At 44.0% G+C, this 14,627-nt stretch overlaps 1 protein-coding gene across 1 annotated transcript in view; it reads right to left on the bottom strand.

Moving 5' to 3' along the window:
* The window catches only part of Gpr176 (G protein-coupled receptor 176), a 106,407-nt gene extending 94,993 nt beyond the window's left edge, over positions 1 to 11,414 (bottom strand). The window contains exon 1 of the mRNA XM_052724374.1: positions 10,400 to 11,414. Within this exon, the coding sequence (XP_052580334.1) occupies positions 10,400 to 10,715 (316 nt within the window). The 5' untranslated portion in view covers positions 10,716 to 11,414. The remainder of the gene's footprint in view (positions 1 to 10,399) is intronic.
* Positions 11,415 to 14,627: the final 3,213 nt, after the last annotated feature.

Genomic DNA, 14,627 nt, shown 5'->3' on the forward strand with positions numbered 1-14,627 from the left:
GGAACTATTAAGACTTTAGGGACTCCGGAAGTTAGACTAGATGCATTTCTCACTGTGAGATGACCATGAGCCTTTGGAGGCCAGGCATGGAATGTTTCCATTTAAATCTGAAATGTCACACAGAGACTTGTATTTGGGACAATTGTTCCCCAGCTGGAGGAGCTCTTCTAGGAGGTTTTGAAAGCTTTGGGAGGCAGAGTCTAGCTGGCAGAAAGGGACAGACTTTGGAGGTTATACTCAGCCTCTGGTTCCTGTCATGCTCTCTCCTAGTCTACCATGCCATGAAAAGTCTGCACTGCACACTCCTGCCACTGTGCTTTCCCTGACATGATGGACTGGAACCCTCTAAAACCGTGAGTCAAGTTAAACAGTCTTCGCCCACACCCACCTTGACTTGTTTCTGTTGTGGGTTATGGTCACAGAGACACAAAAGTAATTAACACACACGTAAAATTACAGTATTTAAATGTCAAACATGATCAAATGTTGGAAATATAAAGGGATGGAGAGATGGTTCAGTGGTTAAGAACACTTGTTGCTTTTGTAGGACCAAGGTTCAGCTCCCACATGACAGCTCACAACTGTTTGTAACTCCTGTTCTGGGAATCTTATACCCTCTTCTGACCTCCACAGGCACCAGGCACACACATAATGTACATACATACATGCAGTCAAATGTATATGCACACAAAATAAAAATAAATAAATCATATCTATACCTACACATACATTTTATTAAAATTTAATTTAATTTTTTCAGGCTAGATTTTCCACTATTGTGTTTTTTACCCCCATTCCACTGCCAATTTTACATAATCTTACAAAGCATTTTTATTCTAATCAAATCTCACCATGCCACTTTACAGTAATTTAAATTTGGTTAAAGGCATTTAACATCAAGTACAACAATCATTCCACTTTTTGCTTTTAATGTGCTTTACTTATTCTTCAACTTCTGACTCTGGCAACAAGAAAATGAAACACAGATAACACACAAAGTGAGAGAAATATGTAAATTATATAAGGGTTTGGTGTCCTGACTATTTACAAAACTCACAATTCAATAAAAAAGACAAAGGATCTGAATAGATGCTACTAAAAAGAAGATACCTGCCGGGCGGTGGTGGCACACGCTTTTAATCCCAGCACTCGGGAGGCAGAGACAGGCGGATCTCTATGAGTTCGAGGCCAGCCTGGGCTACCAAGTGAGTTCCAGGAAATGTGCAAAGCTACACAGAGAAACCCTGTCTCAAAAAAAAAAAAAAAAAAAAAAAAAAAAAAAAAAAAAAGAAGATACCCAAATGGGTAATGAGTACATGAAAAGATGCTTACTTGTGATATTTTGTTTGTGATCTAACAAATAAAGCTTGCCTGAATATCAGAGAAGCAGAGTAGCCAGCCACTAGTTCTTACTTCTACAAAATCCTCAGCGAAAAGGGCTGAGCTCCTGTCTCCTCTAGCCTTATCACTTCCTGTCTTAACCTCCCTTGTGCTGGGATTAAAGGTGTACATGCCTCCCAAGTACTGGGAGCAAAGGCATGAGATCCCAAGTGCTGGGATTAAAGGTGTGTGCCACCACTGCCTGGCCTCTATGGCTAACTAGTGACTGGCTTTGCCCTCTGATCTTCTAGCAAGCTTTATTTGTTAGAACACAAATTATCATTCCATTTCCCCTTTTTTTGTCTAAAATAAAAAGGTTATAAATAATATGAGAAACTATAAATAATAAGTACAATAACTATATACAAGCAACAATTACATTAACAATGTCCAGTCCATTAACATTTGACAAATTTTTCAGAGAAAATACTCCATATCTATCCTGTCTTGGTAAGTCCAAAAGGTTGTACCTAATTTACTTTCTATTCTAACTTGCATTACCAAAACTATCTTGCTATGGGATGTTCTGTATGTCAAATGTGTTGCTGATTAGTCAATAATTAAAACACTGATTGGCCATTGGCTAGGCAGGAAGTGTAGGCGGGACAAGGAGGAGAATAAAGCTGGGAAGTGGAAGGCTGAGTCAGAGAGACACTGCCAGCCGCCACGATGACAAACAGCATGTGAAGATGCCGGTAAGCCACGAGCCATGTGGCAAGGTACAGACTTATAGAAATGGATTAATTTAAGCTGTAAGAACAGTTAGCAAGAAGCCTGCCACGGCCATACAGTTTGTAACCAATATAAGTCTCTGTGTTTACTTGGTCGGGTTTGAGCGGCTGTGGGACTGGCAGGTGAGAGAGATTTGTCCTGACTATGGGCCAGGCAGGAAAACTCAAGCTACAAATGGCGTCCAACGTGGTGGCAAGAGTTTCCACCTAAAAACTGAAAAAAAAGATTCTAAAATGGAGCTAAAAACAGCTTCCTAATTGTCTCTCTCAAATGAGCGGCAGCTGCCGGTTTGAGCTACTTGTGGGTTCCTAGCGTGCGTGCTCGACCTGCCATATGGCAGGAATGAGGCCTCTGCAAGTAGCACATTAAGCTGAGTGGTGGATTTAGCCTTTGCTAGTACAAAACAAAAAAGAGGTTTCTGGGCTACACGCTGCTTGGCTAAAAGCATAGACCCATGATAGCTCCCAGAGCTGGCGGTAAATGTACCCATGTTGGGAAGCTGAGGTGGGCGGAGCCAGCAGCCACAGCTGCTGCAGCTTAAAGCAATAGATTCACAATAAGACAGATTCAGATGTAATAGTTTACAATGTGTGTAAAAGATACGTAGGCTTGAAAGAGACAAAAAAGATGATATATAGAGTTATAGAAACAAATACATAGTTTTAAAAAATAAAGTCTTTAAAGAGACAGTAAAGGTAGTATAAAAAATAAGCCACGTAAAAATGGATATTACACAGAGAATCTGCATTGTGTTGTCTTTGGGACTTTTAACTGCAGAAAAACATTTGATTGTAAAAGCTGTTGAGTTATGCCAAAATGTATATTTTAAAGATACCTTGACTTCAAAATTTGAATATAAGGATATGTTGCTTTGGAAAGGAGACTCTGCTTTTGTTCCCACAGAAAGCCAGAGGCTATGGATTTGTTCCAGATTAAGATACATCAGGTTTGACCAGCCAAGACCCCTGAAAGGTCTCCGATGACACCATGGCCCAGATGATCCAACCTCCAGAATGGTTTGAAGGCAACTGGCTCAGACGATACACCCTCATGGACTATTTCATAATCCAAAAATTTTCTTTGTATCCCCATAAGCTGCAGCGCCCCCCTCCAGCAGGAAGTAGTAAGAGAAGCTACGCCCAAATTCCCAAATTATATGTAATTTTAATTTGTTAAGGGTAAAACCTTACTTTTTGAAAAAAAAAAAGGGGGAAGTGCTGTGGGATGTTCTGTATGTCAAATGTGTTGCTGATTAGTCAATAATTAAAACACTGATTGGCCATTGGCTAGGCAGGAAGTGTAGGTGGGACAAGGAGGAGAATAAAGCTGGGAAGTGGAAGGCTGAGTCAGAGAGACACTGCCAGCCGCCACGATGACAAACAGCATGTGAAGATGCCGGTAAGCCACGAGCCATGTGGCAAGGTACAGACTTATAGAAATGGATTAATTTAAGCTGTAAGAACAGTTAGCAAGAAGCCTGCCACGGCCATACAGTTTGTAACCAATATAAGTCTCTGTGTTTACTTGGTCGGGTTTGAGCGGCTGTGGGACTGGCAGGTGAGAGAGATTTGTCCTGACTGTGGGCCAGGCAGGAAAACTCAAGCTACACTCTCTTTTAATAGTTAACCTTAGAAACTTCTGTCTACACATACTATCATTAGTCATTAGAGAAATGTATATTGGAGTCACAATGAGATACCATTTCCTAGTCACTAAAATGAGGGTATGCTAAAAATGACAAGTAATAACACATATTGACAAGAATGTAAAGAAAATAGAACCCTCAAATACAACTCCAGTGAGAATGAAAAATCATGCAGACACTTAGGGAAACAATTTGACAGTTCCTAAAAGGATAACCACAGCGGTCTCCTGCGACCCATTTATTCCATTCTAAGGTATGTGTCCAAAAGAACTGTGAACATGTCCACACAAAAACTTACACATGAATACTTAGAGCAAGCAGCATTATTCATAGTAGTCAAAAGGTGATTAACTCAATGTCTACCAAACAATGAATGGATCCTGTACTGAGTCCATACTAGGAGGTACTATTTAGCAATGTTTACGTTTACTTATTTTTTTATTGCATGAGTTTGTATCTGTGCATGCAGGCATGTGCATGTGACAGCACATGTGCAGAAGTTAAAGAACAACTTGCAAGAGCATGCTCTCTCCTTCTGCCACTCAGGTGATCGGGCTCGGGAACAAGTATCCTGCTGAGCTATCTTGCTGGTCCCAATTCAACAACTTTTTAATACAGAGTGAGAGCTGAGAAGGAATACAGCTCAGTGGTAGAGTGCTTGCCTAGCATTCAGGAGGCCCTAGGTTCAAATCCTAACACTTCAAGGGTAGAATAAATAATAGTAATGAAGTTCTGATACACACTACAATATGAATGAAACCCAAATATACAATAAAAATATTATAAATGAAAGAAGCCAGTTATCCTAAAAGATAACACATTTGACTTCAAATACATGAAATGTCTACAGCAGACAATCCACAGAGACATAAATAGATTGGTGGCTGCTTACAACTCAGGTTATTGAGGGAAATTGGATTAATTGCTAATGGGCACATGTTTTCTTTATGGAATGTTTAAAAATGTTCCCAAATTAAATAATGATGATGATTCCCCAACTCTGTGAATATACTAAAAACCTCTGAGTTGTACTCTGTGGGTGAATTCTGTAGCATACAAATTTTATCTTAAATACTGGGGTTTTTATGGTTTTCAATGGAAAATTGAGTTTCCAAGCAGAATTAGAAAATGGAAGGATGTATTATACATAAGTAAGCCAAGAACAGAGCAGCAAGAGGTTACAGCATTTCATTCAGAAGGAAGTTAGGTCTATTCCCTGTCTGACACACTATAAAAGAACCAATTGATCACTGTTCAGTATTCTAACTCTACAGAATTAAAGAAAGAAAAACGACGGCTGGGGGATATCTCTGTCAGCAAAATGCTTGCAAACACAAGAACCAGAGTTCAAGTCTCAGAATCTACACTTAAAAAAGGTGGCGCACGCCTTTAATCCCAGCACTCGGGAGGCAGAGTCAGGCGGATCTCTGTGAGTTCGAGGCCAGCCTGGGCTACCAAGTGAGTTCCAGGAAAGGCGCAAAGCTACACAGAGAAACCCTGTCTCTAAAAATCAAAAAAAAAAAAAAAGTCAGGCACGGTGGTAGTAACTTGTAACTCCAGAGCTCATGATGTAGAGACAAGGAGATCTCTGGGGCTCAGAGGCCAGTCAGTGCAGCCCAATTAATAAGCTACAGGCCAGTGAGAGATCCTGTCTCAAAAGGAGGTGGTAGAAATACCTGAAGGTGACCCCAAGGTTCTCCTCTGGCCTTCCCAGGCACAGGCATTTGTATATGTACATGCACACACACAAGCATAAAAAATGGAGAGAGGGGAATGGGTGAAGTATGCTTCTATCCTATGAAAATCAAAGATGGGGCAATTGGATTCAGTATCTACCCAGGCTAATTACTGACCCTGCCACCATATCCTGACTCTTTAGGGCAGTTTAGGATATACCTTCTCTCTCTCTCTCTCTCTCTCTCTCTCTCTCTCTCTCTCTCTCTCTCTCTCTTTCTCTCTCTCTCCCTCCCTCCCTCCCTCCCTCTCTATCTCCACGTGAGTGTGTGTATGTGTGTGCGCGCGCGCATGTGTGTACAGAATCCTGTGTATCTCAGTCTGGCCTTGAACTCACTATGTAGCTATGGTTGGCCTTGAACTCCTGATCTTCCTGCCTCCACCTCCCAAATGCTGGAATTATAAGTGTGCAACACCACACCTGACTAGGACACCTTATTTTTTTTTTATATCATCTGTCCAGGTTTCTAGACATGCCAAAACAGAAACAACATATAGATGTAAGGTAGCTGATATTATATTACTAATGTCTATAATTATGGTTAACTAAAAATTATTCTGTGTAATTATGAATTATGAGCACAAGCTAGCATATCACCTGTCAACATTTAGCTAAGAAACTCTAAGAATTATCCAGCTAGTATCAAAGGCACAAATATATGTTTCTTTTAAGTATCAAGAACATGTTGTTGTACCATGTGATTTTGCTGGAAGACTATAAAAAATAAGCATGAGGTAAAATGGAGTTTATATATTTCATCTCTCTGTTAAACAGATTCAAGAAGCCATTCCCTGGCCCCTTCCTCCCCTCACCTCAGCCCCAGTGCTTGAACCAAACAAATGGTCTCTTCCATGCTAGGTGAGCACTCTACCTAACTGAGCAGCATCCACCTTCTCTCCGTCTTTTCTTTAAAATGAATACTTTAGGGCCACAGAGATGGCTCAGTGGGTATGAGTGTTTACTCTGCAAGCGTCAGGACCTGAGTTCGGATCCCAGCACACATGTGAAAGGCCAAGGTGTAATCCTAGTGATGTGGGGGCAGTGACGGGAAGATGGCTGGGGCTTCCTGGCCAACAGCCTAGCTGCAGGTTCAGTGAGAGACCCTGCTTTGAAAGAATAAGACAAAAGGTGATAGAGAACCTTTACTTGGTGGTTATCAGTTTCACAGTGATTCACTATACACCACTGTAAGTATCATGGCTGCACAGACTGCTATTAACAAACAAACAAACATCCAGGCATGGTAGTGCACACCTTTAATCCCAGCCCTTGGGAGGCAGAGGCAGGAGGAGGATCTCCAGGTTCTAAGCAGGCTGGTCTACATAGAGCGTTCCAGGACAGCCAGAGCTACACAAAGAAACCCTGCTTAAAACAAACAAACAAACAAAAAAACCATATACGGGGTGGCTTGAACAACATTTATTTCTACAGTTCTGGAAGCTAGGAAGTCCCAGATCAGATGGCAGGGTGGGTAGGTTCTGGGGAAGGGCCTCTTTCTGACTTGCAGACAACTGCCTTCCTGCTACATCTTCACAAGATGGACAGACAGAGTCTGTGAGCTCTTTAGCACTAAACCTGATCTCATCTAAATTTTCTCTAAAAGGTCCACTTCCTAAAGACCATCACACGGGGGTTAGATCTGCAACATATGAATGCAGGAGACTGGTTACCTAGCAATATTCAGGGCATAACGGTTGCAAAAGGAAGCCAACTTAAAAAATGAGAACCATATATACATATTGGCTCCACAAGAAAGAAAAAGGCTGATCTCTATATTTTAAAACACTTTAAGATAAATTTTGGTGTAGAATACTTACATGTTGGCTATTGTTCACATTTGGTGACTTTCTTTAACGGGCAGTTCATTTATAAAAATGTCTTCCATGCCTCCAAGGATGACAGGCGCAGGTGACAAGTGATCTGTGTAGGAGCAGCTTGGCAGTAATAGTCAGCCATAGCTACTGACCTTTCTAAGCCAAAGCAACAAAGAGAAATGTAGCTCTGTGGGGATTTTCATTGTGAATTCAAGGAGACTGGGAAAAAGAAAGATCAGTCCTATGGAGTTTGGTTGTCTGTCTGTTTGTTTGTTTGTTTGTTTTTTGAGACAAGGTTTCTCTGAGTAGCCCTGGCTGTCCTGGAACTCCCTCTGTAGACCGGGCTGGCCTCAAACTTAGAGATCTGCCTGCTTCTGTCTCCTGAGTGCTGGGATTAAAGGTGTGTGCCACCTTGCCTGGCGGAGTTCAGCCTTATTGGCCATGGTGATTCCAAATCTACGTCTTTGATTTCCCATTGTTGACGTCTAGAAGTGGTGTGAGCCACCTATTGAAGGACATGAATTATTTGACTCTCTTCCAGCATGCCTACGTAACTGAAGGTATCCCAAGTTTTTGTATCATGAAGGCTGAGAAAGAAGACTCATTTACTCAGATCCCCAAAAGGCATATTATTTGAGCAATTTTATATATATAATTCTTGAATCATTTTCAGCACAATAAATAAAGTTCCCTATAACTGAAATACTACAGTTATTCCAAGCTGCTGGGACATTTTTCTAGTTACAGAGAACTAAAAACGTGCTTACAATTCTGCAAGTGCAAGGAAAGTATTCCCACATATCCATGAGTCTCTGAAGCCTAGGAAAGAGAATCTATTTGGGGGGTATGCAAAGAGTGTTTCTATTTGTTTAAAGAGAAAGAGTAAAGAACAACTCATTTGCCTATGTTTGGTGGCGGGAAGTAAGCAGAGTAAGTCACGGTTAATCTTTCATTAGACATACTCCAACCTCCCCGATTTCACCTTCCTCGTACTTCTAACCTATGACTTTGCTCTATTTATGTATGGACTTTGGAGCTATAGTCCCAAGTTTACTTGCCTAGCGTATAAGTGGACATAGCGTTGGATCTTAAGTGTGAAGCTTCAATTGTCATTTCCAGGAAAATCTGCATATACGTAGATGTGTTTGAATGGATCAGAACCTTGAAGAACAATGATTCAAGAACACCCACAAGGAATAAGCTCACAGGACAATATTATGATTCGGCTATGTTTTCAAAGAAACATGAAATGCTATCTATATTTGTATTTTCTGAAAATAGAATAGAGCAAATGGAATTCTCAGTAGGTGCAGTCAGGCATAACCAAAGATCTGGGGGAAATGAGTCTCTTTTGTAGAGATATCCATGAAGGCAGTCTTGCATGTCACTTACAAGTACTGTGTGGGAAAGAATAGAGATAAGAGCAGATGACCTAGGAATTCCTGAATCCAGAGCAAAGACAGAAATGAGAAAAACACAGATGGATAGCAGAAATAACATTTAAATGCCCACTGTTTGATATGTCTTTCAGAGACTGCTATCTTCTACTCCATTAATACTTAACTTTTTAGATTCAATCCATGAAAAAAAATTCAACAAAGTTGCCATGGGAGAAAGTTATTCATATATGCATATGTATAATAGGAGGGGAATATATTTGAAAAACCCACAGTCATTTTTCCTGCCTTTCTCTTAACATATATTTTACATGAAACAATATTGGAATTTAACTCTTTGTACAGTACCTTGCATAGTAAATGTTTAGGTAGTGATTGTTAAATGAATCTTGGAAATATTTGAAACATAGGGTTTATTTTCTAAACGTGTATTTAATAGTCCACCTGAAAAGTCACACAGATGTCTAAACCTGAAAATGCCCTCAGGACATAAAGGAATGGTAATTATTACAACAGAACAGACTAGAAAGATGACAATTTGAGAAAGTATGAAGGGAAATTCCAAACATTAATTTTTTTCCAAATATGGTCTTTTAATATCTCAGATATCTTGGTTTCCATGGAAATTCCCAAGAGTCTAGGAAATAAAATCTATTCTGACTTTGAAACACTGACTTCTCCACAACATCCACACATAAATTGTAATCTTTTCACGTTCTTATAAACGCCACAACAGAGAACTTAGATATGTTTGCTAGCATCCGTTATGTTTGCCAAACCTCAGTGGAAAGCAGTAGTGATTGTACTGTTGTTCATCGTTTAAAAGAGTAGCCCTAAAGAACAAGCACCATTCAAGAGTGGGTCGAACGAAGTACAGGTGATTCTCACGCTAGCCCACACACATCTTACTAGCTATTGCGCAAAGAAATCCCATGGACAGTAATTCCTTCATCCTTCGTAGGTCCTCCAGCTCTTTTTGAAATTGATTCAAGGCCCTGTAATGGGGGCGGGGACCTCATTTTGATCAATTTTTAAATCCCCTCTGAACAGGTAAAAATTGTATTGTGTGTGGTTTGAGATTTCTTTTCTCTCTTCCTTCCTTCCCTTTTTTTTCCCCCTGACTCTGTTCTGCACTTAAAACACAGGTAGAGAAGTAGAACGGATATCGTGTTACTCGGAGATTGTAAAATTATCTGAAGGCAGTATAAAGTTTAACTTCACGCGCTCTTTTAGCCGGTCGGTGGCGTTCCTAAGAATCAAGCCAAAACTGACACGCAAAATAGAACTCTTTCAAAAATAATTATCATATATAGGAAACAGATGGTGACGCCAAAACACATCTTTCATTGAGTAACATTCCTTCATCAGCAACAAATTCCCACAGAATCCTTGCTCCTATTTGTAAACAAGAGCTAGAGGCAGCGATGCTCGGGGCTCCAGGAGGTAAGTGGTGATGCGCGGAGCCCGAAGCGTTGGGCAACGGCTGTGTGGACAGGTCTTCCGCCAGAATCCCGTACCATCCATCCTCCAGCCAAAAGAAGCCCTGTCCCAACTCGCTTAACTCCACGGCAGTTACCGGGGCATTCTTAAACCTCCTTCAACTCTCCACACATAGCCAAAGCACCCCGTACCCCACCGAGGCTCTCGTGTCCTCGGGGAAGACCGGCCTGGCTGGTGGCCCCGCGGGGCGGCTTACCGAGCAGCGAGCCGATGAAGATGACAACCTGCACGGTGGTTGTGAACTGGCGGTACAGCTGCGCCTCGCTCAGCTCCCCGAGCGCGCTGAGGTTGGCGCCAGCCTCGGCACCCGACGTGTTGCGCGGGTGGCTGGCGTTCGGCGACACCCAGCTGTTGTTGTGCCCCATAGCGAAGCCGGGGGCTTGCGCTCGCCCGGCCGGCCTCGGAGCCCCGCGCACAGCCGCTCCTGGCCCGGGCGCGGAGGGAGCGACGCGCGGGTGCCAAGCAGCGTCCTGCAGAGCCGGGCGGGAGGCTGGCCCCTCACGTCTGCTCATAGCCTAGCCAGCAGTCCGCGAGCAGGGGTGGGAGGGAGGCGCGGCCGCGCCCCATGCCTGCTCCCCCCCTGGGCCCGTCAGCAGCCACATGGAGGCGGCACGGTCACAGCGCATCGCTGGGCCCTCCTCCCGAGAGTGGGGGGGCGCCGCGGCCAAGCCCACCCTGCAGAGACATCGGTGGCTGCGGAGGACCCACGCACGCTCTGCTCCCCTCTCCCTATGGGGAAGGGCACACTTGGCCGAATCTATTATTTCAATGCTACTGGCTTCGAGGCTAGGGTGGTGCGAACCCCCAAGAAATGCCCCAGCCTAGTGATCGGAGCTGGGAGGGCGAGGGCTAGACCCCGTGGGCAGCCAAGGCTTGGGCAGGAGGCCCTGAGGGTCCACAGCCTGGCCCCGCACACTCGGCTGTGCGCCAGGACTCCAGGACGGTCAGTCCGGGTTGCGGAGCTGCGATCTCCCCGCCTCCCCAAGGCTGCCTGGACCCCCGTCCCCCGGGAAGCAGTTCTGCAGCCCCTTGGCCTCCCCACGCCTCCCCGACCCTTAGCCTCACGGCCCCGGGGTCGGTTCGTGGCTGGGACAGATTGTCGTGACCTAGCCGGGGGGACCTGCGAGGACGCGCCCTAGTGGGGCAGTGGCACCGCTCGCCCGGCCAAAGCGGGACTCCCGGCGGCAGGCGCGTGCCTGGGGCAGTCGGGGCCGCGCGGCAGGCGGGCGAGGTCACATGACTCACGACCCGCCCCCCTCACGCTGCTACAGGGACAGCGCCATCTTGCCCCGGTGGAGCGTGACTTCGTCGCGGGGAGCGTGGGAGGCGCGCCGTTGCGGTGTCTGGTGTCTGTGGAATGCACTGCCCCAGCGTCATCAGGGGAGCCGCCGGCAGGCGCGTAATCACTCGCCACGGCCACCCGGGCAGGGAGCCCAGCCTCGGGGCCCTCAGTCAAGCCAAAGCCTGTTAAGAGGGGCGGAATAGAGGACCCCGCTGTGGTGGTTTCCTCGGCCCTTTCCTTGGGCTTCATCTCTGCAATGGGCATTGCTAATTAATGAATCCAGCTGTGAAGAGTTGGAGGCAGCTTCCTGCAAATAGATGCCAAGCATTGGGAAGTTGGGATAACAAGGAGGCCAACAAGAAGAAAGAGTAAAGGAGGAGTGAAGTGGGGGAGAAAAAAAAAGGAAAGATATCCAGAGAGGGACCAAGGGAAGAAGAATGGAGAAATGAGTCGGGCATGGTAGTGCATGCCTGTAATCCCAGAGCTTTGGAGGTGGAGACAGGAGGATCTGGAATTTGCTACTTAGTAAACACGTGAGACCTTTCACAATAAAACAAACAAACAAACAAAAAACCAAACAGCTGAGGTCACCTTGATTTCCAAATTTGAGGAATGTTTGCCTTATGAAAACACTGAACCAAAGACAAGGTGGCATCAGCTTTACAGTTACATCTTAGGTGACTTTCCCACTGATCCCAATGACGAGTCAAGGGTGAGATTTATATGAGATATAGGAGCTTGGACATTATTTAAATATGTATTTATACTCTCTGGTTACTACACAACAGACTCACAGTTTCAGTGGCTTCAACAATGTATCTTGTCAGTAACTCAGTCAGTGGCTGAGTCTAGAATATGGAGGCCCTTCATGGCTGGCAAGAGATACGGGCTGTAATTTAGAACTCAGCTGCAGCTGTCCCCTGAATTATCCACCTGTAGCCTTTCCATGTGGCTGCTCACCTTCCTCATAGGCACCTCTGTTCTTCAAGTGAGCACCCCAAGAGAAGTAATAGCAAGAGGACAGGGCAAAAGCTACATTCACTTTCATGACCTATTTCAGAATCTACATGATATCCTGTCCACTGTACTAGATTGGTTGAAGCAGTCACAAAACCAGACTACATTTAAGCAGTCAGCCCTCAGGAGTGTCAGTCACCAGTGTGAAGGCAATGCAGACTCCATCTTAGGGAAGGGCCACCATCGTAGAGCACCTGCTGTACTCAGTTCCAGGAAGGACCTCAGAAATGTGCCATGACAACTCGAACCGCTACAGACAGGGCAGTATGCTCTTGCAGACATTTTGTCTGTGGTTTATGGCCCTTGAAGATACTCAGATAATCCTGCTGAGCAGCCCAGATAATCCTGCTCAGCAAGTTGTGGTTTCGTGCCAAAAGTCTAGACCAATAGTTTCAAAAAATCACCTTGCCTCATATCCCTTCTACCCAATCCCAAGATGCCAAAGCATGTAATTCCCAGTTTGCCATTTTTCCCTTTAAAAACTCTCTACCCCTGGGCCCACCGCTGCAGCGTTTCCCTCCATCTGCCTGGCGGTGGCCCAGGTTTGAACATGACAATAAAAGGACTGTTACGTGCTTCAGAAACCGGCTCCTTGGTGGTCTCTGGGGGTTTCAAGAAACAGGTCCAAGAACATGTAGAATGAGCAGGATATTGCAGTCATTAGATAAAAATGTTACATCATAATAGTTTCCTATTGGAAGTTTTGTTTTGTTTTGTTTTGTTTTTCAAAAATTTGGCTATTTATCTGGAATTGGGCCTGAAGAGGTCAAAAACCCCATGACTTACTTAGAGGAGCTGTCCTGATTTGCTTAGGCTACTGTAACAAAATGCCTGTACTGAGGACTTTATAAACAACAAAATTTTGTTTCTGATAGTTCTGCACTGGGAGGCCCAAAATAGCACTAAAGCTTATTTCCTTTTATCTCTTCATTTGTGTTCAGAAGACTTCTCAAGACTTTAATATTCTTAGACGTTTATTAAAAAAGCACAAAGTGTCCTGTGTAGGAAGAAAAAAGATGGAATAGGATTTTCAGATACTTGCAAAGACCAAAGTGTTGGGTAAGTAAGATGCATCCTACGGGTTGTGTTTTCCTTTCCTTCCTCCTGCGCCTCACATCACATCCCCCTGCTCTTATGTGGCTTTTACTGGAGAGAGAGAGAAGAGAAGAACTGCTCAGAAGGCAATCCCCATGGCACACAAGAAGGCAGCTCGGTGTTTCTATGTGGCTAATCCTGTGCCATATGAAAGACATAGTCAATGCTTTGTTATGCAGACATTGCTAATGTTGAAAGTGTCTCATTCTCTTCTTCTTCTAGACACACAGAAAACAGGTTTTCTCAACTGCCCTTTCAAGTAACCAGGGCCATGTGACTATTATGACTAATGAAATGTGAGCAGAAATGATGAGGCATCTGTAGGCTGAGACAGTAAATGCTATTTGAGATTATCAAGCCTCTCTTCTGCCTGCTACAGTGATTGGGGGAGGGAGGCTTGTGTTGAATGGAACTGCCTAAACACAGGAGCAGCCCATGAGTCACCATATGGGAGGCCTCATGTCCAGGAGTCAGAGCCACCCACAATAAATTTTGTGTGAGCGAGAAATAAACATTTTTTGTGCTAAGCTACAAATATCTTTTCAGTTACTACTCTTCACAGCACAACCCTGCCTGTACCAGCAGATAGTCATGGCAACAGGCCTGCATATTCAAGAAAACATACTTTATGTGAATAGAAGGTAGTAAGTTGGGATTTTTTTAATTTCGGTGTATATTGGTAGATATAGAATATTCTTGGTCTTTAGGAAATGAACATGGTAACGGATTATAGAGCCTCTGAGAACCTTTGAATTGAACAATTGGGCTTTTCATCTTCAAAACTGTGTCGGTCTCTGATAAACTTACTTTGATTAAATGGCCTTCTAGAGAGTACTTAACCTTTATATAGGTGATAAGCCATTTCTCTTCTGGAAACCTAAATGGGTTTTTTACCCAGGCAAACCTATCAATACTCTCAAGATTACAGAGTCATTATAACCTGCATGGCAGTGGGGGCAGAGGAGGTAGAGCATGAATAGTGGTCTCTCAAACCAATGTGTGCATGCCTGTGCCATTCCCGATTCTGTGT

The sequence above is a fragment of the Peromyscus californicus genome, unplaced genomic scaffold (genome assembly GCF_007827085.1).
Source record: "Peromyscus californicus insignis strain IS unplaced genomic scaffold, ASM782708v3 Scaffold_7__1_contigs__length_154581171, whole genome shotgun sequence".
NCBI lineage: Eukaryota > Metazoa > Chordata > Mammalia > Rodentia > Cricetidae > Peromyscus > Peromyscus californicus.